Below are 27,053 nucleotides of genomic sequence, written 5' to 3'. Positions count from 1 at the left end.
CTAGCAGAAATCCATAACCTTCTGTTCATAACAGATGCCCATTAGATCCTGCAGTTCAGAGAGAAACATCCCTATTATGGCCATTAAAAAATAGAGCTAAAATGTTTTTGAACAGGGTGTGTGAGGAAGTGAAGTACCTGTCCTCAGGTGTGTCAACGATACAGGCAGACTGTGTGAAACACGACTCCAGCGAGCCTACAGAGGTTTCAAATACGCTCATAGCGCGAAAATGAGCAGTGGAGGATTGTCTTTCATTATCGACGCTCCTCTGCGAGACACTCGATACCTTTTTAAAGGCAAAGGGATGCCTACTACAAATGCTAAAAAGCAAATCAAATCCCATGCTGTTAAAAAGTAATGCGTGTGCCTGAGGTGTTGTTTCTAATACTGGGTCAGAACTACATTACCCATAATGCATTAGGATGGCAGACTGAAGTGTAATGAGATTTGTACAGGCACTGACCCAGATAACCAAGCCCGCAGTGTAGGAGCGTGTGTGAGCGTGAACGCATTTGCGAGTACAAAAAAAGCAAATGTCTGGAATAAAGTTACATGTGCTTTTGTTTTAGCGGACTTTCGCGCATCCGCTGCGAGCAGAAGAGCAAACGCTTTCAGTGTCTGTTAGCATAAGTGTGTCAGCTTCTGTGTGTGAACGGTGACAGCTGGGGAGACAGTGGGATACAGTATTGCGGACAAGGGCGGACTTCGTACTTTGATATGTGTGCTGGGAGGTGTGTGTGTGTGAGGATTATCGCCAACCGAGCAGAAGAAAAATAAGCAAGAGATATATTTCAAAATTCTCAAATTACATAACTATGTGCAGATGTAACATGCAGATAAAACTATCAAACATCCCTCCCGGACAAGCATATGCTTTTGATTTGTAGTGGACGTCAAAGATTCCTCCGGCTGTGCGGTCACGTTTGCGCCTGGCTAGTTTTCTGTTGACTCAGGAACAATAGTCCCTGCGCAACCGAGCTCAGCCAAATGGGACGAATAAGGCCAGGTTGCCTAGCTCCATGCTGGTCGCCCCTGACAACCCCAAGGCCTCCAGCTTGGAAGGTTTTTTGCAAAGGGGTGGAATAGAGTTTCATTTGGCCACAAAACACCTCCCCCCAGGCTTGCAAAACAATGTCGGCCGTGTCAAATCAATCGGCAACGCCCAAGGACATCAATATGGGGCCAATAAATCTCGCTCGAGGGAAGCCCACTCTCTCACCTCTCCGGCCATATGGGAAACATTGCAATAACGTAGTAGCAACGCTCGGCCAGTGCAGAAATGCCAGTTGAAACATTGCAGCACATGGGCGGTGCCGTATTAACCGTGGCATTCTCACAGGTGATAGAGTATCGTGAAAAGAAAAGACGGAAAGGTGATAGTGGAATAAAAGTGGGGCTCCGAAAAGGGGCGATGGAGAATGTAACAAAAGACACAAAAGCTTGTCTCCTTTGAGGAATGGCTAAGTGTAAAAACCGCGAGAGCGTACACTAGTAAACGACGCTTCAAAGGAAAGGGTGAGACAATACAACACAAAGACGGGAATATCAGGATGAGACAGACAGGGGCGAGAGAGAGAGAGAGAGAGAGAGAGAGAGAGAGAGAGAGAGAGAAACATGGCGATCAAGGAGGAGGGAGACAGACCGAGATGATGTCAGCACTGTAAGTTTTGAGATGGCCCCTCAGAGGAAAGCCGGATTCAGGTTCAAGCTGTTCTTTTTCGTACAGTGAAAGTCAATGGTGATTTATAATGCCAAAAACCATAAGAGTAACACTGTCTTTTTTTGAAAAATTCTGTAAGAAATTTGCAGCTCACAAAAAAGTCAGTTCACTTGGCGGATATCTTGGAAACCTCAACAGGAAGATGTTTATAGTAATTGCAGTGATTGCTAGTAACAACAGTGGTTTTTCTAAAATATAACTGGCTTTTTTTTTTGAGTGTTCATCACTGAAAGATATTGTACTGGAAATGAACAGATAAACAGGAAACGTGAATGTAGGGAACGTGTAGAACAGGTATTAATGAATGCAAAAAAAATTTTGATTGAATAAAAATAGAAAATAGAGTGAATATTATGGGGATTATTAAAAAATAGGAGAAAAACAGAACAAAATAATACGGGTGACTTTTAAGTATTTACAAAATACACAAGAAATTCAAAGCCATGAGGCCACACACTTCATTATTGTAGGTACATTCATAAAAATCATGGCATAGTTTGTTATTAACTTTTTGCATCTTTTGATTTTAAATACATAATCATATTTTCAAAATACATTTATTCAGACTGCTAAGAAGCAGCATACATTTGTTGATTGTGAAAATTAAATTTATGCACTTAAAAAGTATAAACAGTTCAAATATGGTTTGCTGTGGAACAAGCAAGAATTATATAGTAAAAATGTATAAGATTGAAGTTAAATGTATTGATGATAAATACAAACATGGTTACTCTGTATGTAAAGCACATGCACTTTATTAGTACTATTTCAGAAATGAAATCTGTTTCTTATCTGTTTTGTGTATGACTGCCAAATATGAATCAAGTTTATTAGATTGTTTATGTTAAAACTGTAATCCAATTTTATATGCAATTCAAATATGTCAGTCTTAAATTTAGGCCATGGCAACATCCACCCTTTAATGTTGGATGTAACCAGACATAAAACAAAGAAGATATTAAATGATATCAGAAATTATACAGAATACAGCACACAATTAGTATGGACTACTGTATGATACTTTTCTGATAATGTTGTGCTTTTCAATGTTTGATATACAAACCACCATCCGCCTTCATTGTAAAGAGATGCTTGTCCATTCTGCTTAACATCTCCTTTTGCATTTTCACTTTTGTGTTTCACCACACACTTTTGGACTGTCACCAGACTAACTAAATGATTTTTGGGTGAACTACTGCTTTAAGCTGGAGAACAGAAGTCACATGAGCCGGTCCAATTATCACCTCCTGCACCCGCTAACTCCTGTGCCAGCTATGTCTTTTCTCATTAAACACCAGAGAAATCATTTTTAATCGCCATTCCTTCCTCTCCTGTTGTGTGTGCGTTTAAAAAAGCAGACCCATATCGGGCACAGCTGCGATCCATTGTCCTGTATTAAGGTCATGCTAGCTTTACCCCGATCCAAATATATCCCTCCATCTTACGGGAAAACGCAAGAATTCCACTTCACACTCTCTCCCCTCGCTTAGCTGCTGACACACCTAAATCGGTGAGCGAGCTGATAGCAGAAGCAGAGGTGTGAGGAGAAGGGGAATGAGAGGAAGAGTGTAATAATGATGGGATGAGAGCATTCATATTGAAGTGGAGATGGACACATGCCAGTCCAGCTGTCCCCTCTCTGATGTAGGCTATCCTAACTCCTGTAAAAACACACTCACACACACTTAGACGGAGGGGAAAAAATGACGCATTTGTCTGAGACATACCAATCTAGGCTTATCCTGATTGTCGGGGGGCTTGAGGGTAGGGGGTACTTACAGCTGTCAACCGGTGGGCTCTGATGGCATTATACATCCATATATATACACACACACACATATATATGTGCAAAACGGAAATACAGTGTTGTTGTCAGATGCCATTGGGATGGGATTAACTCGTCGTTTACCATTATCGAATAATAGCTCCCACACTCATGCACAATTACATCTACGTCTGTAACCCTTTATGGATGAAGATTAGAATAACACAAATACCAGCCAGATTAAGGGGTGAGGGGGAGGGTGTTTTGGACGGGCGGCGAGACGGGGACAGGGTAACGTCTGCTGAGTTCGCTGGAATGTGTGTGTATTTGAAGTGCGTCGACTCGCATTCTTCACGTCTGGGGTAGCCGTACACGCCACAAGTCAAGGCAACATAAACACTAATAAAGCATTAAAAAAGCTCCTGCCAGGCATTTTAAACCATCCAACACACACACACACACACACACACACAACTGTAAGCTAAAAGTGTGTGTCCCGTATCTTCCCTCTGCAGGATGGGAGAAGGAGAAATTTGGCAGAGCATGAAATAGACCACGACCATAGGAGCGCATCTATACACACACACACACACACAAACAGGGAAAAAACATTGCTCCATTCAGTGGGCTGTTTTAGCACTGTGGTGTTTTGTTTATGAGCACTGTGAATCATTGGGATGGTATTGATGACATCATAATTGGCCTTTGCATGTAACTGCTACACACTAACAGGATTCAGGAATGATTCATAAATTCACAACCACCATCTAAAATGAACAAGAAAAACATTAAATCCAGTCATTTGTTTCTGTCCAGTTTTTCTGTCTGAACTGTTTCCTTTCTTTTAACTAGAAATGTGGAAAATAACCTATTAATAGTTAACTAGTTAAAAATTGTAAAAAAAGACTTAGTTCACTAGTTAAGTAATTGATAGTATACTACATACTATATGTGACCCTCTCTGTGAAGTCTCAAAATCTAGGCTAATTATGATAACAAGCATCAACATTTGATTTCAAACATTAATTTCATTATGATTTATGTCTTTGACATGGTCTTACGCCTTCAATATTAAAGATATCAAGGTTGTTGTTGTTGTTAAGATAACAAGAGTGTTCTTTACCTTATGAAGAATAATTTTATGTTGAAAACAGTAAATCACCAAAAAATGACTTCACACACACACACACAAACACACACACACTTTTGTTTTTGTGAAAAGTGCGCACATCTCATAGGCGTAATGGTTTTTATACTGAACAAACTGTGTGTGCTATTGCCCTACACCTAAACTTAGCCCTCACAGGAGACTGTGCATTTCTACTTTCCCCCCAACAAACCTCACTCTGTATGATTTATAAGCTTTTTGAAAAGTGGGGACATGGGGAAAAGACAAATTTATGTCCTGATTTTTCATAAAAACGTGCACACACACACACACACACACTTAATTATTTCTAATATGTAATTATTTGCTTTGCATTGCATTCAAACATATGCAAACTAAATCCTAAACACATAAAAAACATTAAAACCTTAAAAACTATAGAAATCAAACTATAGACAGATACATACATACATAAACTATATATAGAGATATATACATAGAATGTGTGAGGAATAGTAATAATAATAATAATAATTATCATTATTATTTGTTTTATATATATATATATATATATATATATATATATATATAAAATTTTGTAATTATTAATAAATAAATAATAATAATAATAACAACAATAATATTAATTATTATTATTATTTTATCATGTGTCATCACTCAAATCAATTATTATTTTGATGTATTGATCAATTAACATTATTGTTATTATTATTATATGAACAAAATATATGATATTCTTTATTATTATTACTATTATTATATGAAAAATAGATATTGTATACATATATAAAACTAATAAATAAATTCTTCTTCTTCTTAATAATAACAATAATAAAGGAGAAAACCATCTGGATGAACTAGTCCTCACTAACTGGCTGGTTGGTTCTTGGACTAATTTACCATCTTGACCCATCCCTTGTAACATGTTGTAAACCCTGACTGTGCTCTCCATTCCACTCCAGCATTTGGATCAAACCTTTATATCTCTCAATCATCCTCTTCCCCAAAAGCCCCTGCCTCGGCCTGATGATTGAAACCAGACTTCAGTGTAGTTCAGCCACCCCCGCATTCTCCCAGCACTGCAGCACGAAGTCACCCAGGCATGCACCCAACCGCAAACTCCAGGCACGTAGAGGTCAGGGTGCTGACCAATGTGTGTGTGTGGGAGAGATCGTGAACAGTGGGCTTCTGAACCGCGGGCTCTGTTTAGCAGTGGTCAGCCTACGATGACACAAACACAGCCTTTTAAAGCCAGTGCTGCATAAACACGCTAAGAAACAGAGCGAGAGTCGCGATCCGATGGGGATCTCTTAGTTTCACCGCGTAACCACGCTATGATTAGCATACACGCCGCATAATCACCCGTTTCCTACGGTTAAACACCATTACTGCGTAAATTATGTATAAAATGCCTTCTGTCCAACGATCAATAATCCTCTGAGTATGAAAATCAAACCACACCCATGTTTCCTCTTTTTCTCCTCTGTTTCTCTCCTCTACTCTCTCCACCCCTCCCCTCGATCCAATATGGTCAGCACAGTGGGAAGGAATCCATCATTACTACGGAAACTAGGGCATCCCGTTTGAACTTGCGTAGTGCGTTAGAAAGCATGTGTGTGAGAAATAAAGTTGTGCACAAATGTAGAGACAACAGAGTTTTTGGGTCACCTGACCTCTGACAATAAAAAGCCTGAGAGAATGGAATCAGACAGTTGCCATGACACCAAAGCACCCAATAATAATCCCCTAACAGTCAAAAGGGGCTTACGTGTGCACGTGAGAGAGAGACAGACAGAGAAGGACAGAATGACTTGTGATTGTGTTTGCTTAGCGTTCCAACACCCTCAAGCAGTCTTGAAAAAATGGTTCAACAATAAAGACGGCCCTGGGCCCAGTGGGAGAGAGTTTGGGCCAGTTGACAGGACAGCTGCTTGCTCTCTTGGCCAACTGTTGCCCTGTCACTAAGTATTACGTTTGTTATTCAGGTGTTTTTATTTATTTATTTAATTTATTTATTTTTTGATGTACTGAACATGATTGTTGAATTCTTAAATGTCAACTTTTTATTGCTTAATTAAAAATATTAAACAAAAATAGTCATTTTTATTTTATATAAATATATTTAAAATGTTTATATATTTTATATACTGTTTTATATTAGCATTAATATTATTATATAAAATGTATTATGTTTATAAATGTTTACATTATATATTTATTTTAATTATAACATATTGTATTTTATAATAATATTTTTTCTAGCACATTTAAATATGACACCAATGTAATGCTATTGCTTATGATAGTCTTACACAAGTTAGAATGGGTTAAAAATTATAAACAAATCAGTAATATTTAATTTTTTTATTAACTATATTGTTAAATGAAATAAAAAAATATTTATTTAACAAAACTACTATAATATTATATATGTATATTTCATACTCATATTTTATCGTTTATTTATATTTAAATATAATAAATTATATTTATTTAATATAAATATAGTAATATATTTTATATTTAAATGTATACTTTATATCATATTTACATTTAATTATAATAAATTGTATATTTTTAATTCGTTTTCTAGCACAATTAAATATGTATTTAGATAATGCTACGCATTGTGACAACTTTTTCCACGTTTTTAAAAATTATTTATTAAAACATTTAAATATTAAAAATTAAACAAATTATATACTACATTTGTTGCTCACTATCTAGTAAATATTATATTTTTATATTATATACATTTTTTACTTATAATGCATTTATTTTATTTTACTATTTTTTAAACAATGCTGTCTATAAATATGCTAAAAACAGAAATCTTATTTGTGATGGGGCCTTGCGAAAATGTTGGCCTATCTGATCTACTGGCCAGACTGGGCCATGAGAAAAAAATCCTTATTGTTGATCCCTGCTTAATCTTTGCCAAAACTACAATCCAGCTCCATAAGCAGCCAATGATAACCATCGAACACAGCTTGAATCGTGTCTGATGTCATTCTTTACTCTTCGAAAATACAGCTTATGTGTTAGAGCAAAGCACTTCTCTAAAAATATCTGTGGAAAGGGCTGATGTCACACTGGACGGGTTCCACGCCTCCCCCCGCCGCACCAAACCTTGAGACCAGCTGACTAAAGAAACATTGTGGTGCTGAAACTGAGATTTTTACAGAGATTTAACGCAACATTAACAGGTGCACATACACACAGACACTAATAAGAGAGTGCCGGATCTCGTGGTCCACAGTAATCCTGGTATGTCTGGTACAGACCACCCTAATTTATATTGAACTGTAACCTCTAAAGGTCTATTTTTTGTCTTTCCCAGGTTCACTACACAAGGATTAATCCTTTCATTCTTCTCTCTTTCTTTCGTTTCTCACATGCATCAGCTCTCTCATATATGCATGCTCTGATCAATACTCTTATGGTCTTTGTTTTGCCAGATCGATTTAGGGTAATGAAGTCCATGTGGCCAAATCCTACAGGGAGAAAGAGAGAGAGCGATTGTAAAGCCCAGAGGTTTGACCGTATGTGGATCAGAGCTGAGGCTTTAGAGAGGTCACGTTCTACTCTCATCTGTTCTACTTTACCTCCTTAACACAGACTACCTCTCCACACGGCCATTAATTAAGCACGTCCCGTCCTCCTGTTGCATTTAAAGAATTGTGAAAATGTTTTGTGCATATTTTTTCCAGTCTTAAAGGGACAGCTTACCTAAAAATGAAAACTGTCGTCCTAAATCTGTATGACTTTCATCCTTCTAAAGACAACATTGCAGAACTACTGACTTTCAATGTGTATATATATATATATATATATATATATATAAATATGTGTGTGTTAGGGGTCGACCGATATGTGTTTTTCAGGGCCGATGCCGATACCGATTATTACAGACCAAGTAGACCGATAACCGATATATTGAACCGATATATATGTCTGGTGTAAAAATGAAAATGAATGTCAAAATTAAGAATAACAAGGGCTCTGCCAAAAACGGCCTTCCCTAGTGTTGGTTGCACTTCTTACTGTTGTCTTCCCCCATGCATCCATCTACAATAAGGGTAATATATAAAGAGAGAGTTAAAAGTGGGGCCACTGTATGCTTCATGATTAAGCCTATGAATACTAAATACTACAGCTAAACAGCTTGGGGAAATGTAAGTATTTGGCTTCAATAATTTACATGTTAGAAATGTATGTGTAATAGCATAACCTCTCATAATTCTTCATTAATTATTTTCGGTTGACTAAATCATAACCTACAAGAGGTGACTATTCAATTCATCATCTAATGCACATCAGTTGATTAATTTAAAAAGCGCAATGTATATAATACGTGTAAATAATTTAATTGTCTTCATAGCTCCATTGTAGAAGTAGCGAAGAAGACCGCAACTATTTTAATGAAACTATAACACTAATAGCCTGTTATAGGCTCACTTGGTTCAATAGCCTATTGAAATGTCCCAATTTCCGTCATCCTAATCTTGGCCTGTGTGACAGTAACTTAATCTTGGCCTATGTGACAGTATCTTAGTCTTGGCCTATGTGACAGTAATTTCCATTAGTTTTCATTTACAGAGCAGTGCAAATGAAGGCATAAAACATTAATTTAATTTATCTTTTAATCAAATGAGAGTTGAACTCTATTTTTTGGCAAACAAATGGGCTTACTATTAAAATTAAAACATGTAAGAAATAGCGTATTGTGTGATTGTTCTTTTAAACAAAAGTTGTAATAATTGTAGTAGCATTAGTAAATACACCGAACTTTTATTTTGACGGGTTGCCATGAGGACCTCTTAAGTTTCTGTAGCCTATTTATGATACAACGATCGTTTTACTCAAACGAAACAGTCAAATGCTCATGAAGTAACTCTCAGAGCAGTTCTGGGGATGATGTTCATGTATTTATGTCCTCATTTAGTGGCATGGCAGATGCGGAAAACACCGCGAGCGTCGCGCACTTCAGTGTGTGTGTGTGTGTGTGTCAAAACCGCGCGTCTGTGCCATTCACATATACAGAGACACGCCGAACATGCAGGATTCATATTTAAATAGTCTTTTAGCAGCTTAATGTTTACAGATAGTCCATATCATGAGACATTTAAGTGTACTGACCTACTTTTGATTAATTCATCCAAACTTTGACTAATTCCGTGACTCCGCGTTATACAGTAAATTCCATATGACTGGATTCCGCGATTCCCCCTGCGTTTCCCCCATCTCGGAAATCATAAATAGATAATATTGAGGTTTTTACAACTTCAGTGTAGTGGATTGTAATTTATTGCAACTTGAGCAACGTTTGCTGCTGCCTTTGAGAGAGAACTGATGCATAATGAAGCAGCACCAGTTAGCAAGCGCTTTCGGTGTGAGAGCGCCTTTAGTCTTCCACGTTGATTGGTCGGACTCCTGACTCTCAACAAATCAGATGTGCGGTGGGCGGAGACTGCTCTAGGCCACAGAGTGGTGAGTTCCGATAGGCTGCATCAGAGCCAAATAGCGCGTTTCATAATTAAATAATTTTATCGGCACATCGGTTTTGAAAATGACCGATGCCGATTATCATAAAAATGCTTAATATCGGTGCCAATAATCGGCCAGGTCGATAATCGGTCGACCCCTAGTGTGTGTGTCTGTGTTTTCCAGAGGAAAATTAAAGTAAGCAAGCTCAGAACACCATGAGGGTGAGTAAAACATAGCAGAATTTTAATTTTGGTTGAACTACTACTTAAAAAAAAAAAACTGACAGCAAAGGCCAAAATGGGTTCATTTGGATTTAACTGAATTCTGAGACTGTTCAGAATTGTTCAAAATGTCCAAATTCACCAAAAAATTTAACTTCTGTTTTTTTTTTTTTTTTAATTCATGTTAATGATGTTCCAAACCTGTATGACTTTCATTCTACTATTGGACGGTATTGACTTTCAATATATAAAGAAAAAAAAAAGAAAAAAATCTTCTTTTGTGTTCCACAGGAAAAAAAGTTTGGAATTACATGAGGGTGAATAAATGATTTAATTTTTCATTTTTGGGTGAACTATCTCTTTAAATGAAGATGGAACTCAAAATTGATTTTCCCCAAAATTTAAACTTCTGTCCTTATTTAGTCACCTTCATATTTTTCCAAACCTGTATGACTTTCATTCTTCTGTAAACAACATTGAGCCCCATTCACTTTCAATAAACGGACAAAAAAAACCCCACTGAGACATTTTTTGAAATATATACATATATATATATATTTTTTTTTCTTCCACAGGAAAATGAAAGTCACACAAGTTTGGAATGACATGAGGTTGAGTAAACGATTTCATTTTTCATTTTTGGTTGAACTATAGCTTTAAATGAAGATCGAAAGCGCAGTCGTTGGCGATGTGATCTTTAAAAATGATGACAGCAAAGGCCAAACTGGGTGACTCGCTCTGTCACTCAAGTAAACGGGAGAATTAGGACTGAACTGAACTCTGTGACTCAAATTTTGATGGTGAACTAAGTAGAGAACAATTCACTCCTGCAAAGCTTCCTCTCACCCGGGGTTTTTATGTTTCTTTTTTGGTTAATTAAAAATGTCAGCTCATTATCGCATGTATACGCACACAACAAAGAATTTGGGTGCCTGAACAAATAAAACAATAGCACGCTTGGTAATCTTTAGACAGCTCATTAGGTACTTCATATTAAATTTAAAAACACTGAAGGGACAAAGCACCAGGAGTGCCCACCCCCCAAATCTACCTCTCTCTTTCTCTCAGTGTTTTGTTTCTCACTCGCTCCCTTTGCTCTCTGTATTCCCGTAACCATTCTTTAATTCCACCTCAGTCAGCCCATTGAGGGGCAGTGAACCGCATGCTGATGACCTCACAGCCGTGTTCTGATTGGTCAATCTCAGTGACCAACAGCCCCCACATGGGCCAGACAAAAGAGGCACTCTGTCTCTGTCATTCTTTCCCCCCTCTCTGTGTTGACTCATTATTGTTTTTCGGCTCTTTTACTTGTTCACAAAAACAGGCAGCGCTGAAAGTTGGGTTTTGTTGGCTCTGATCGGAAGTGATCAAAAACAAACACCGCCTTCCGGAGCGGTGCAATGCGTGTGATACGGTAATCACCTCTCACCTACTGCATCTTCCTCTGATCATTTGCTCTCTCCTGTTTTAAAACAGATCAAATAAGAGAGAGAGAGAGAGAGAAATTTGTGGAGTGCACATTCTCAGTGGTTAAAAGAGGCTTGAGTAAGGTATTTCATGGGAAAAAAAGTTACAAAATGACTCCTCTAGCAAAACAAGGTTGTCTTAAAACTTCAAAGCAGTATCTCTGTTCAGAAGAGATGGGAGAATTACATGAGGAAAAGAAAAACAGATGAAAGCTGGAGAAGGGGCTTAGGAGGCCTAAAAGAAAAAAAACATGGTTTATTGGCATGTACGGCTGTGCATACCATGAATATTCATAATATGATTCAGATGGTTTTGCTGGCAATATAAAACTAAAAAACTTGGAAAACACAATGTTTTTAACATGCTTTTTTTGGCCATTAGGTTTCCATAAACTATGTGAGACTAAACTGAATGTCTCAGATTGAAACTTTAAATGAATAAATGTATATATATATATATATTAACGCATGCGATTAATCTAAAAATTTTAATGCGTTAATATTTTTTAACACAAATTAATCGTTTGATAAGTTTGACCCCAACTTCTTGCCGTCATCGCAGTGCGGAAGGTAATCTATCATTACCTGCGTCCCAATCTGCCCAATGTGCACACTATCCATCCTAAATTATATGTGATATTAGTAATTTTCAGTACTAATTAGGGCAGATAGGGTGAATAATATGCACATTGGGAAGCAGGGATTGTGTGATTATGAGGCGCCGGGCTCGACAAAAGTGACGCGAACGCAGAGAGAGAGAGCGAGTGTGTCCGAGAGAGAGAGAGAGAGAGAGAGTGAGAGAGACATGTATACTCATATGTGATAAGCGTACAGCGAACCAGTGTTGCCAGGGTCGCGATTTTCCTGCACAATTGGGCTACTTTGAAAATACAGTCGCAGGAAAAATGATAGAGCCGTGAGTTGCGTTTTTTTGGGCTACTTTTATAATGTACCGCGGCCACCCAGAGTGTATATATACACATGTGATCTCAAAAGTAAGTTATTACAAACACTCGATCGTGGTTTAAAGTGAGTTCTGAGTAAAAGTGTACTATTAATCTCATAAATTTTCTTATGTAGCATGACGCTAATGTTAGCACTAATGCACCTGCAGAACAGGTCCAGTTCTTCTTCATAATGCATTTTATCATAATACTTCATGTAAAGTCTAAAGTCGCAAGTAAATGTTTTGTTGTATTTATTTAGAAATAATTTTGATAATAGTTGGATAAATGTATACTGGGATTGAAGCGATGTGGCTTAGTAAACGTTATATTGGCAGTATAAAGGCTGATAATGGATGAATTAAAACAAAAGAATAATAAGGATTATGTCTCATACCGGGAGGAGATGTGAAAGGTTCTGTTTCCTTAAACTAGTTTGTTATGCATTTCTTTATTTCAACACATTTACAGGTAAATTCTAGTATTTTAAATTTGCGATTAATCGTGATTAATCACAGTCCAGGACTGTGATTAACGCGATTACATTTTTTAATAGATTGACAGCACTAATATATATATATATATATATACACACACACTCCACAATTCTGTTAAGCAGTGCAACTGTTTTCAACATTAACAATAATAACAATAAATGTTTCTTGATCACCAAATGAGCAAATTAGAATAATTTCTGAAGGATCAAATGTCGAAAATTCAGCTTTGCAGTTTTCTGATAAAAATAAATGCAGCTTTGGTAAAGATAAGCGGTCTAAACAGCAAAAATAAAAACATTAAATGTGTATTTATGTAAATACTGCTGTTTACTTGTATGTATGTATATTAATGCATATAAATGAAATTGAGCAACTATTAAAAATAAGATGCTTAGATTTTTTTTCTCTACGTTTACTGTATTTAATTTCTTACATTACTCATTTTAAATCTGCTTAGCAAACAATGGCTGTTGTCAATTGAAATACAAATATCAAAATACAATAAACAGTCAAAGGTCTTTCACTTTCTATCGACATCTTCCAGACCCACAGGAAGCGAATTAAAATCCTTTAGAGCAGCAAAGACTGCATAAGCAAATTCTTTGGGTAGGAATCACCGAGTGGGCTCAGTGAGACAGCACTAACTGTACATTCCTCTGTCCCACTTAAAAAGAAAAGGAGGGACCGAGGAGGAGAAAGAGTGAAAGAGAGGCTGCAGGGGAGAAGAGAAAGTCTTCATCCCTAAGTCATTTGCCTAAAAAGGATGTGATGAATGAATGTCAGCGGCACAAAACATCCACCTCATGTTTAACAAGAGACTCCCCCAGTCCTCTGTCAGGAGGGGGGAGATGGAGAAAGAGTGAAGGGGGAGGGAGGAGGATAATGGGAAGCAAATTTTTGCGTCCTTTGGCAAAAGGCACTGTGCGTAACAGAGTTCACATTGACTTGCTAACCGTACAGGCTGAAATGGTAATGAAACGAGAGCCGCTTTTGTGTTCATGTGGCCACTGCGATACAGCTCACCTTTCTACAGAAAAGGACATGGGAAGTGAATCAGTGAGTCAACTGTGAGATCAAATGTCCAGTTTCTGTGAGCGCGATACAACTCGGCCATCAGCAGTTCCTGACTCGCACACACTCACATGGCAAATTCCTATCAGGGTGTGACATTTTGACTCTTAGTGTGAAATTTAAAGCAAGTGTTATCACTTTTATTGTAATTGTCACAGGTGTGCGTGTTTGTGAGTGTGTGTGTGTATGTCCCACAGTTCGCAAATAGACCTCAAGAGGCACAAAGCTACAGCTTGCTACCGTCTGTTCGTATTCCACGACTCTCTCTTCCACAGTAACCCATGAATAAGTCAACGATATGGAAATGTAAAAATATGTCGCTTGTTAGAAGTCGCGTAACACTTTTAGACAAGAAAAAGAACAACTCCGAGGCTCCCCGGGACACAAATATTTTGCTTAGTGATGCACAACCAAAAAAATATTCCACCGAAACAGCAAAAAAAAAGCAGTTTTAGTTTCAGACTAAATAGTTTTGAGGTTTAAAAAATAATTTGACTGAAACAATGATTTAATTAGCATGTCTCTAACAGTGAGTTTTGACTGTTTCAGACTCTATTTCATCCACACCACGTGGATAATCTTCAACAGGTAAACATGTCAGCAGTGTGGATGCATTTCTCTGACCAAAAATGATGCTACAATTGTAAAGTTAAGTTTATTGGAGTAAGAAAATACTTTTCAGTCTTTCTAAATGTAATGCTTCAATCTGTCACTTGTTATTTCTTTGCAATTATTTGTGAAATTTACTAATAATTGACTAAATCTATTATTATAATTTCGGCTCAAAATTTTACTTTTTAATTTTGCAATAACTTATTTCGACTGAATCACAAGTCATGGGTGTAACTGGTGGTTTAGTTTCGTTTATCTCCTTGAAATGTAAAACACATAGTTATGCTTTTTTTACGCTGTTGTAATTAGACGTGACGTACGGATGTTACAAGGCCTCCAAAGTTTACAGCCGCAGCACAAATGTGGCCCCTGCCGGACTGACTGAATATATTGAGATGACTGACTGGGATCTGTGCCATCGACTGACTTTATGGATACAGGCTGGTCTAATCAATGCTATTGATCACAACAGGGGGGTTTCGAGCACGGTGGGGGAGGGCGATTCAGCCCACCAAATATTTCACACTCTGGCCCTTCAAATCACATTCCACCAAAACACTGAGCTCCTCCAGCTTTTTTCTTTCTCTCACACACATATCCCCCTTTATAAACACCCCCTGCTAAAGCAACCCTAACACTTAACCTCCTCCCCCCATCTCGTTCTTTCACATACAGACATAAAGCCCACCCTTCCCCCATCCTCCCTTCTCTCTCTTCCCATCAGAATCAGGGTGGAAACCGAAGCCTGGTGAGGGAGTGTTTTGCCGCACCGGTTTGATTGGCGTTTATTATAAATGCAAACATCTCTGTTTACCTTTGAGCAGAACTTGTCCCTCGGTGATGACGTCGGCGGTCATGACGTTGTACTCATTCTCAGTGAAACCCGGCTGACACGGCATCGCCCCCGTTCCCTGGACCGCAACCTGCCAAAAACACAAAAGCACCAGACAAATTAATCCCCTGATTAATAGTGATTAATAACCAGCACGGGACAACCTACACCACAGCAAGAGCCAAATATCCAGAATCCCGAGAGGAATCGATGAACATAACGATCACGCTCTTTCACCATAAACAGAGGAAATGAGGCAGAACTCTGCTCAAGAAATGCACTGTGATGAGACTTTCTAGAGCCGCCGAGTCCATTGATCAGGCTCCAAATGAACTCTTTGAATTAGCAATGCTATTGTATTTTTCGCCGATTACTCGCTAATTTGCAGCAGATCGGCGAAATTAAATAAGGCTCATTGCATGATGATTTACTGCGTTGCTCCATTTCTCTTCATTCAAGGATAGCGAGGGGTTTCTATCTCACCTCCTCCCCCTCCGGCGCTGGGGCATCTGTTATTTTGAGGTGGGTGTAATTAGACTGATGAGGTCAGGAGGGCGAGACGTTAAAAAAGCAGAGCTGACCAGGCTATGCACACTCTACCTTGAATGGCATGGTCTGGTGGAGCACTTATCACATAAAAACACAAACACACACTCGCAGCTGGCGAAATCACTCCGGCGACAAGTCACAAACCCGTTTATGGTTTACGCTTAAAACAGGCGCGCACACCTAGCGTTTAACGCTCAGAACAAAACCTTGTTCATTCTTGCCTTGTCTTATTAGAAAAATAAACAAGCAGCTTTGAGTCATTCCATCTTAATAGCATCTGATATGACATACAAAGTCAGGCTCGCAGTGTAGGCAAATAGGTGAATTTGGTTTTTAAAAGAGGCTTGAGAAGATCAAAGGTGACGTCCACTGTGAAACAGCCTCTTTGTGTTGGAATAAGATCAGAGGCTTGAAGAAGACGGCTGGCTGTGTTTGGTAATGGCCCCATAGTCAATTTATCAAACATGTTAATTACTTGTTAGCTCGGTGGATGCTGACTTAATGTCCTAAACACAACGACCCATCAAACATTTGCTTTTGTGCTAACAAAGATCATCATCAACCAAGAGCTGATGGGGATTTTGATGTCGTCATCTCCAGCTGCCTCGCTGATGATATATCTGCAGAACACCTATATAAAGCTGGCACTACAGGGGTGTGTTTGAAATTCTGACTTTAAACTGTCCTGTCAGCAATTGCTTAGCAATATGCTGCCTCTGCACATCCACACAGAGCGAATGATTCTAGATGAAGCCGCACCAGCGGCCCTGCTGACATGAAGAATCAGAGGCAGAAAGAGGCATATAAAGTCACTATGTCACTATGGCGTTATAGTGCCTGAGATAAATTACAGTGAGATTTGGGTTTATAAATCAAAATTAAACCCATTTAAAAATGCAGTGATTATTCTTTTGCAAACAGGTCACTTCAAAGAATCTTTATCTTTTTTTTTTTTAATGATTCTTTTACATCATCACTAATTACTTCATCACTTTGTTCTTGACATAATGGTGTTGCATATAGCATGCTCTAAATATTCAATTAAGTTTTTATCAATTAGTCTGTTTATTATAATTACACGTGTTTCAGTTCAGTTTGTTGCAGTCATGATTCAATTCATAAAAACCATTAAGCCATACAGAACGCAAATATAATTTGTATTTACATTAAACAATATAAAAATCATTCGTATCTCTTGGATGAAAGCGCATTTGGTATAACAAAGTTTATAAACAGTTCTGTATTTTAATCTTTTTTTCCAGCACGTTTAATTTTTAACAGGCTCGTTACGAATCGGATGATTCTCGGTTCAGTAAATCAGTGAGTTGTTGACTCGAGAACCACTCAGCTCGATTCGCTCACATAACCAGTTCTAATGATTCACTGGAAAGATTCGACTCCAAAGAATGACTCGTTCACTAATCGCACGTCGCTATCAAACAGCAGCGGGTTTTTAAACATGTGGAACCGTTATATCACACACAAACAGTAGTAAAACGCGACATTAATGTTGCACTTTAAAAACACGCCGCAATAAGACTTCAACTTCTGCAATGCAGACCACAAACACAGTAGCATTGAAACCTGGGCCAAATGTTAACTTTATTGCCATGCAGATTTTTCACACGTTTGGTTCCATCACAACATAACAATTTGCTCGCAATTTCTCATCTGAGAAGGCTGATGTAAACAGAGCATGACTGCTCCCTGCGTTCAAATGTTAATTCTGCTGGACTCTGCATTTTCAGCAATTGAGAGGGCAGCGGACCCTAAACCTGACAGCACGATTCATTTCTCCGCTCGCTGATCCGGGCCAGAGTGATTTGTCATGTCTGGGTTACGCACAGAGCCGTTGTTCGCCGTCAGATCTCGCATTTCAACATCTAAAAGCACCTCAATGAGCTGTTCATTAACTGATTATTGATTGAAACAATACATTTGTTTCATCAGTCGGAAAGGGACCATTGTGACCTAATCACCTCCCCGAGGGCAACTTTTCCATCTCGTGCCAAAAGAAGCGAGAGCGCGTTTGAAAACCCGCATTCATCTGCGACTGGCTCCGGTTCAGCACGGGACGGTTTAAACGGGGCTGCTTGTACACAATCTAACGGCTACACAATATAAAGCCATCGCACACGGAGTCCAAACCTCTTGTGAATAACTATGAAGCAAGAATAATAAAATCAAGACTCTCTAGAATTGCACAGCAAGCAAAACAGATGCGACATGAAGTCGAGACAATCCGAAAAACCAATAATACTGAATTTTAAATATCCTGCCACTAAGCAAAATCGTTCATTTGTATTCTGTACACCAATAATTTCTCCACAGTTTACAAAGACCACAGCAAATACGCCAAAGCTCAAACATAAAGCAGCATCGAGCGCACATCGCACCCTCGAATTTAACGTTAACGTACCTGCAGAGCGGCGAGAAGCCCCAGCATCACGCCTCCCGAACGGTACATTGTATAAATTCCGTCCTTTATGAAGAAACCGATAGAGTTGGCCGTTTTCCGCTGCGTTATAATGTTCCGTGCGGTAGCGGCGGCATGTAGCGACAGAATCGTTCCTCCGGCTCTCTCTGGCACCGATCCGTGCTGCTCTCGGTCTGGTACTGACGCTCCGCTCGCTCGCGCAGTTCAACGGCAGAGCAGCGCTCTCCGCGGCGCCCTCTAGCCGCGCTCAGTGGTACTGCGCCGGGGAAGGGGGCTCCTTTCCTTATGTCACCCCCTTCAGCCTCCGGAAGTCACAGCGAAGAAGACAAGACCCCGCCTTCTTCACTACAACAAAAGGAAGATCTTCTTTCTTGAACCCCACCCAACCCCTTAATGCCCACTAATCGGCAAGAGGGACTGAGAATTCCTGGATTTAAAGTGCATGTCTCATGCCGGTGGGCTACTTTGAAAATCTAATGTTGTGGTAGTAATTCTGAAAGCATAGTTAACGACCTCATGCGAGGGGTAACGCACAGTCAGCCGGTCATTACTGCAAAATAAACCTGAAAGAGTGATCAGGACCCTGGAGAAGCTCATCTGCTAATAAAATAAATAAATATATGCGCCTGAAATTGGAGTTCAAATTATTGTATTATGTGAGGGGAGACTGAGAAGTGTTAAAACAAATGTCAGACGTAATAATGACTCTAGGCTATACTTACTACAGGAATATTTTTAGAAATAAATGCATGGATGTGAAAATGTATTTGTATTAAACTCAGCATATATACTCTTAACAATAATGGCTACATTCTTTAACACTCTTAAAAATATGTTTCAAAAGGAGGTTTTCACAGTGATGCCACAAAGAACCTTTTGTTGTTGTTGTTGTTGTTTCCACAAAGAACCCTTCAGTGAACAGTGTGAAGAACATTATTATATAAAGAACCTGTTTCTACTATAAAGAACCTTATGTGGAATGGAAAGTTCCCTGGAACATCAATGCCAATAAGCAAACTTTATTTTGAAGAGTGTAGTAGAAGAACCATTTGTGGGTTCCTCAAAGGACCATTCTTAAAGGTCTATAATATATATATATAAATATATATATATAAATGTATTTGCAGAAATGCAATCCATATTCTTCCTGTAAAAATGACCCACGGCCATTTGTAAATTTTATGGGTCTTGCTTCTGGTCTTATTAGCTTCCAGCTATTTTTAGCTGTACAAAACAGCTAATTTTGCTTGCTTGATAGTGCAAATTTGTGTCTTACCATATTAATTTAATGTATTATCTTAATTATGAGCACACTGGTTTGTAGTGCAAACCATTTACTGTACGTTGTTATTGTTCTCGTCCCTATAGTGGCTAATGAACCAGAAGTCTCACCTATAGGCTTACATCTGCGTTTAGGACTAAGGTGGATAGAAAACCATTTTGGATTTCCCGAAGAACCTTTCAGTGAACAGTTTTTAAAAGAACAATCTTTTCTTGAAGAACATTTTAATAATAAAAAAAACAAACTTATTCCACTATAAGAACCTTTGTCCAATGGGTTCCATTATATATATGGGTTCCAATGTTCTATTATAGATTATAGATGCCAATAAAGAATCTTTCATTTTAAGAGTGGATGATAAAAAGTTTCCATGGATGTTAAAGGTTCTTTATGGAACCATCAATACCAAGAACCTTTATTACATGTCAACATTGGTTTTCGAGATGAATGGTCAGAATCAGCATCAAGTATTCCAGCAATCTCTGTAATAAATTCAGATTAAGTAATTCAATATAGGCCAATTTGGTTTTAGTTATGCCAAAAATCTCATGAGTATCAGATGGGGGAAATTATGCTGTGAATCTTAAATAGTGTGAATTGACAATGTAAATGGATTTTATGAAAGTGCTGAAACTTGATTAGGGAATTTTCTCAGGTGATGTCTTATTCCACTGCTGTCTTGTGGGCATGACTGCGTCTCTCGTCATGACAGGTATAGGGACAGGGACGGGGAAACTGGCACTTGGAGTGCCCGTGACAGCAGCGAATGTCTACAGAGCAGATGTCCTGCGCGCTCTGAGAGAGTCTCCGGTCATCAGCGCACCACCATCTGCTCATCATTACCGGCCCGGCCGAAACACACAAACACACACACAAACCGTGGAGCCGCCGGTCTGTCTGAGTGACGTCAGAGAGGTTGGCCTTGATAGACAGCGAGAGAGATAAGCGATATAGAGGGAGGAACAAGGGGGAACCTGTAGTCATACCATCAATTTTTAAAGGGGTAGTTCACCAAAAAAAAAGAAAACTGGACCATTTACTCATTCAAAACCCACCTTCATTTATTTCTTCAGTGGAACAGAATGAATTTCTGAAGAATAATAACTAAATTTCAGTCAGGTCAAATGCTAAGACTTATTATACTTTTTTTTTCATTGACAGCTTCAGTTCTTATTTACTTTCATTATGAAAAAGTGAAAATATTCACCTAAAAAAATGTCCCTTTTTGGTTCCACTGAAGAAAGAAATACGGGTTTGGAATGACATGAGGTTGGGTAAATGACAGAATTTTCAAAAACTGTATTCACAAAGCCCATCTTTGTACATTGGTGTTACCTGGGAATTTCATCACATTCGTATGTACATTCATGACTGTGTATTGTCTTCAGCAGTGTTATTTTTCTCAGAATTTATTTTTGACCAGTATACTAACAGAACTGGACGAGTGATACCTTGTGTTCTTTACAAGATGGCTTAAGGAAGGTTTTAAAGTTAACTGGACAACAAACCAAAAATGAGTTGTAATATTATCTTCCTTCCATCTCATTAAGGAAACTGAAACTGCTTCATGAACCCTTATTACATTATATCAGCTCATTACCTGATACAAATTTATACTGAAATAAAGAAGTGCTACCTTGCAAGATTAGGCAAAATTCAGAATGTAAGAACTGGTCCCCATTCATATAATGAGTATGAATTTGAATTCAATTGGTTTCGTTCCACAGGATGTTGAATTGTAATTTGAATAGGCATGACAAGAGGAGGAATTTTCTCTCTCTGTTATTCGAAGGAATTTAACACAGTCACAAAACAAATGAATACACCCTCAATTTACTGCAAATATATTTCCTGATATGCATAAAACCTTTTTTTTTTTAATCCATTTCTTTAAACTATAGTAAATACAGGCCTATAACTATAGTAACAAGTAGGCCTAGAGTAAATAAAACAAAACTATAGTAAATAAAACTATACTACATAGTAAATTTAACTATAGTAAATAAAAAAGATACAACACACACACACACACACACTTCAAACCTTATTCCACACTAGATACTGTAGATACTATAGTAATTTTAGTAATATCTTTAATAGAATAATTGTATTTTTATAATTTACATTTTCATTTTAATTTTAGTTATTGTTAGGGCCTGTTTACACCTGGTCACTCCATGCGTTTTCTCTGATCGGATATCTATCTGATTTATTAAAACGTTTCGATTTACACTTGGCCACATAATTGCATCTTCGCAAAACGGATATAAATCTGTTCTTTAATTCCCGCGCTATATGCAAATTTAACGGAGTTCATGTCAATGAAAGCAATAGATATGCACTGCATTTGATTTATTATCAGATCATTTCAATATCAGGAGAGCGCGCGACATCAGCACTGGAAAGATACTAGAAAGATACTAGACACTGGAAAGATACTAGACACTGGAAGATACTTTTAATGAAGACGATTGATAGCTATCCGATCAGAAAAAAACGCATGACCAGGTGTAAACAGACCCTTAGACATTTTTTAATTGTCTATATTAATAAATTTTTTATTTCAGCTTTAGTTTGAGTTATTTTAGTACATAAGATAAAATAAATAGTATGATAAATTTTGCTGAAATAAAGTATAATGTTTTATTTATTTATTTTAAAATTGGTTTTAGTTAACTGTAATAAACTTAATTTAATTTCAGCTCTACTTCTTTAAACTCAAATTGCGATTCTGCTCCCTGTATGCCTTCCTCATTTCAAATTCAGGAAGTGAATTGGAATTGAACAGATATTCTTAATTCATTTCTGAAGACAAGCAGTTCTGCAGCCTTGTGCTTTATCGTTATGTTACTGGCAATTCATTGAGGTTGAAATGTTGATTGGCCCATTATGTACAACTAATAACAGCGACTACTTAAAAGTTGCACGTATTTAGCTGCCTAATGAATAATTTGAGAACAAATGACCGGTGAGGTCCTCTCAAAATAGACACAGTCCACTACTCCTGCAATGCTAAAAGCATTATGGTCAGAACGGAACATTATGGTCAGCTAGCTAACTAGCCATCACTCCTCATGGGAGGCCAGCCCTCACTTGCGCTTCAGACTCCCTACAGACTCCAGAAATAATTTGTTTTCCTCCAGACTACATTTTCCATGCCCTGAACCATATTTCAACCAGACCATGTTTTTCATGCCCTGGCGTCCCTTTGAGTCATGAGTCATTGTGAACTGCAGCATCTGCTATATGAATAAAGTGAAATTGTGTAAATATTACACTGTCCCATAAGGATATATGAAGATTTATTATCTGGTCTTCACATGAGGAAGAACTATTTAGAATCCATGCATTAATGATGTAGGAGACGTGCCGGAAATTGTAGCTCATTATTAATTTACTTCACGGTGATTGGCTTTTGAATGGGGACGCAGAGTCTCATTGGTCCACTGAGGGATGGATATGGATGTATTAGAGTACTTTAACAGTTATTAGGGCTAAAGGTTGAGCTGAGAGTGTTTTTGTGTGTATCTTAAGAGCTTATATGAGATGTTTTTCACTAGTTTATTGTCTCATAGAGGACTGTTTTAAAGAGATAGTCATCATATTTTGCCATCATTTACCATTCCAAACAGTGGTGAATGCAGTACCATGCACTCCGACTGATCTGATGAATGTTTTCTGTGTGAATATTTCAACAGTTTTTATGTGTGTCCTGTATTTTTGTTGACTGAACTTGTCATGCCATTTATTTGTGAATTAATCATTCTTTTGACTTGCTTCTTTCTTTTCAGTGAACTGGCCAAAGAGGTTTACAAAAGAGTGAATCGATTCACATTCATTTTGACCGCTCTCTCACTAACACATCTGATGCGGTTCATCAGTTCATAAAACAGTATCAGGATACTTAAGAACACAGTGCTGGATGTTGTGAATATTAACCTTCAAACAACTGAAACAAAAGAAGTTTTAAGAGGTAACCTTGAGAAATTTTAACTACTGCTGTGTCATGTGAATAAGCACATAAATTAGTTTCTTCATCTCAACAGTTTTGGAGAAATGTAGTATTATGTCACCAGTGGATCCTCTGCAGTGAATGGGTGCCGTCAATGAGAGTCCAAACTGATAAAAACATCACAATACTCCACAAAAAAATCCACACAACTGCAGTCCGTCAATTAACATCTTGTGAAACGAAAAGAGTGTTTGTGATAAACAAGTTCATAATTAAGAATTAAGACATTTTAAACTCTATAATCCAAAATAACATTTCCTCCAGTGAGGAACGCTTCCACATCAAAATCCCCTGAAATATGAGTTTAGAAAAGTTCTGTTTTCATTTTCACTAGAGAAAGAGGAAAAAGTGCACTTGTATTTTAGCCAGAAGCAACATGCAACTATTCCCTTCACAAGACATTAAATAATGGACTGGAGTCATGTGGATTATTGTGGTGTTTTATCAGCTGTTTGGACTCTCATTCTGACGGCACCCATTCACTGCAGAGGATCCATTTGTGAGCAAGTGATGTAATGCTAAATTTCTCCAAATCTGTACTGATGAAGAAGCAAACTAATCTACATCTTGGATGGCCTGAAGAGATATGTTAAAGAACGTTTGTGTCCAACAGTGAAAGTCAATGGGGTCCAAAACAAAACAACAACATTCGTTTTATCTATCCCTTTAAGACTAAATGTGATTAAGGCTATGTACGGTCAGTGACTTCAGTTTCATTCTCTTTCTTTCTTTTTCTGTAGTGATTGTTCCCTGAGGGAGGTAAGTTATGAGTAAGCTCTGATCCTATCTCCTACTTATCTCATTAGCATGCCACCGTGTGTTTTCTAGTGAGTTTGAGATGCTCTGCATGTTGCGTATACGTGTGTGTGTGTGCGTGTCTGTTTGCATTGAGCTAAGTGGGTTCACATTCTTGTACACTTCACTACAGTGTGTTTAACAGTCTACATTCTAAATCCATTTCTCATTAAAGCATCTCTCTTTTTTCTTTTCACGGTTTCTTACAGCTTACTTTTGAGCAGAGGTGGGTAGAGTACCCAAAAACTGTACTCAAGTAAAAGTAAAAGTACTTGTAGAAATATTTACTCAAGTAAAAGTAATAGTCTGAATAGTTACTTGAGTAAGTGTAAAAAAGTATCGGATAAAAAAACTACTCAAGTAGTTAGTTACTAGTTACTTTGGATCATATAGGTACTGAATACAGTCTATTTTTATTTAGATATATAGATTACATTTATGTAATGTGTATGTGTATACACACACACACACACACTGCCGTTCAATATATATATATATATATATATATATATATTTTTTTTTTATGTAATTGATTTCAGTGATGCAAATCAGAATTTTCATCAGCCTTTACCCCAGTCTTCAGAGTCACATAATCCTTCAGAAATCATGTTGATTTATTATCAGTGCTGCTCTTTTTAGCTTTCTATTCATCAAAGAATACTGAACAAAATGTCACAGGTTCCAAAAAATATTAAGCAGCAAAACTGTTTACAACACTGGTAATAAATCGATATATTATAATGATTTCTGAAGGATCATATGACTCCGAAAACTGGAGTAACAGCTGATGAAAATTCTGATTTGCATCACTGAATTAAATTATATTTTAAAGTAAATTAATTATGTATTATCCTATAACCTCTGACACTGAAACCTCTGAAAACGCCTCACATGACTGCTCTGAACATAACGAAACAAATGCATATTGACGGATCTTCTGTTCTGCAAAATGTAAACAAATGTAGCCTATATTTTTGCAAGCGTAAATATTGTAAAAATATGAATATTAATTGTGTCTAGAACAGGCCGCGCGCCGCTGCGCAGAGCTAACGCGGGTTCCGCGAGTGTTCATGTCATACTTTGTGACAGCTTATTTGATGTATAAATTATACATTGTATTTAATGTAAGGTACATGTACAACAAACTGGTAATGTCATAGTGGTATCGTGGCCTATACCTGTGGAACAGTAGACAGCACATGCGGTGTTCATCTAATAAAGATCTTCATATAGCTCTAGCAAACAAGCCTTTGCAGATTTGTTTTCAACTGACTGTAGATCCAAAGCCACGTCTTCAGCGCTCTTGATGTTCTTAAACTCTCTGTTATCTGAGAGAGAACCGCTTCAGAGACTCAGCGCGTGCGGCAGGGAACTGAACGAATCATTCAAACTGATTCGCGAACCGATTCACTGGTTTGCCAACTGGTTTGATAAAGCCTTTAAACAGAATCGACTCAAAAGAATGAATCATTCGCGAATGGGCATCGTTCATTGCCCAGAGAAAAGTAGAAGGCGCGTTTGGAATAAACCGAAGAATTTTTAACTTGTATTGCATTAAGATACAGTAACGAGAGGAGAGTCGCCCACAGTAACTAAGTAAAAGTACCGTTTTTTCTCTAAAAATATACTTGAGTAAGAGTAAAAGTACCCATTTTAAAAACATACTCTAAAAGTATTAGTTAGGCTACCCTAAAAATGTACTCAAGTAAATGTAACGAAGCAAATGTAACTCGTTACTACCCACCTCTGCTTTTGAGTTTCACTTTTGGCCTCGAAGCACTAAGAAACCTGAAAAAGGCAATCCAGTTTGAAAGGCTTCATAACAATCTTCTAAAAGTCACAGTCAAAAGAAAGTATCATTGTGTGCAATATTGGCTTGTCACATCCAGGCTGTAAAAGTGAAATCTGTCATAACAGTGACTGGAAATATCAAACACTTCTAAACAATAACAACACTCCCACACTTTAAAACAATGAACAAAACAATACAAAAATTTTTTTTTTTAAAGTCTGGTGCCATAAGAGAATCTTAAGCTCAGTTGTTCATCAGAAAACTATCTGGGTTGTTCAGGCAAATCAGGAATGCTTTTTTTTCTCCATTAACAGATGATACATAGAACAGATACTTGATGAGTCGACTGATTGTAAAATATACGTTTTTTTTAATGTTTTTGAAAGAAGTACTTACTATATGCTTACCAATACTGTAAAAAAATAGTTGTTTCAACTTAAAA

The 27,053-nt window shown here is 37.6% G+C and overlaps 1 protein-coding gene across 1 annotated transcript in view; it reads right to left on the bottom strand.

Moving 5' to 3' along the window:
* LOC306843911 (cadherin-2) overlaps positions 1 to 19,129 on the bottom strand; it is a 48,135-nt gene extending 29,006 nt beyond the window's left edge. The window contains exons 1-2 of the mRNA XM_079375624.1: positions 18,713 to 19,129; positions 15,727 to 15,835 (exon numbers count right to left, since the gene is read on the bottom strand). Of these exons, the coding sequence (XP_079231750.1) occupies positions 15,727 to 15,835; positions 18,713 to 18,760 (157 nt within the window). The 5' untranslated portion in view covers positions 18,761 to 19,129. The remainder of the gene's footprint in view (positions 1 to 15,726; positions 15,836 to 18,712) is intronic.
* Between the last annotated feature and the right edge of the window lie 7,924 nt (positions 19,130 to 27,053).

This window comes from Barbus barbus (assembly GCF_936440315.1).
Source record: "Barbus barbus genome assembly, chromosome: 24".
Lineage (NCBI taxonomy): Eukaryota > Metazoa > Chordata > Actinopteri > Cypriniformes > Cyprinidae > Barbus > Barbus barbus.
Note: the sequence above shows the minus strand (reverse complement) of the source record. Positions and strands in the feature narration are given on the sequence as shown.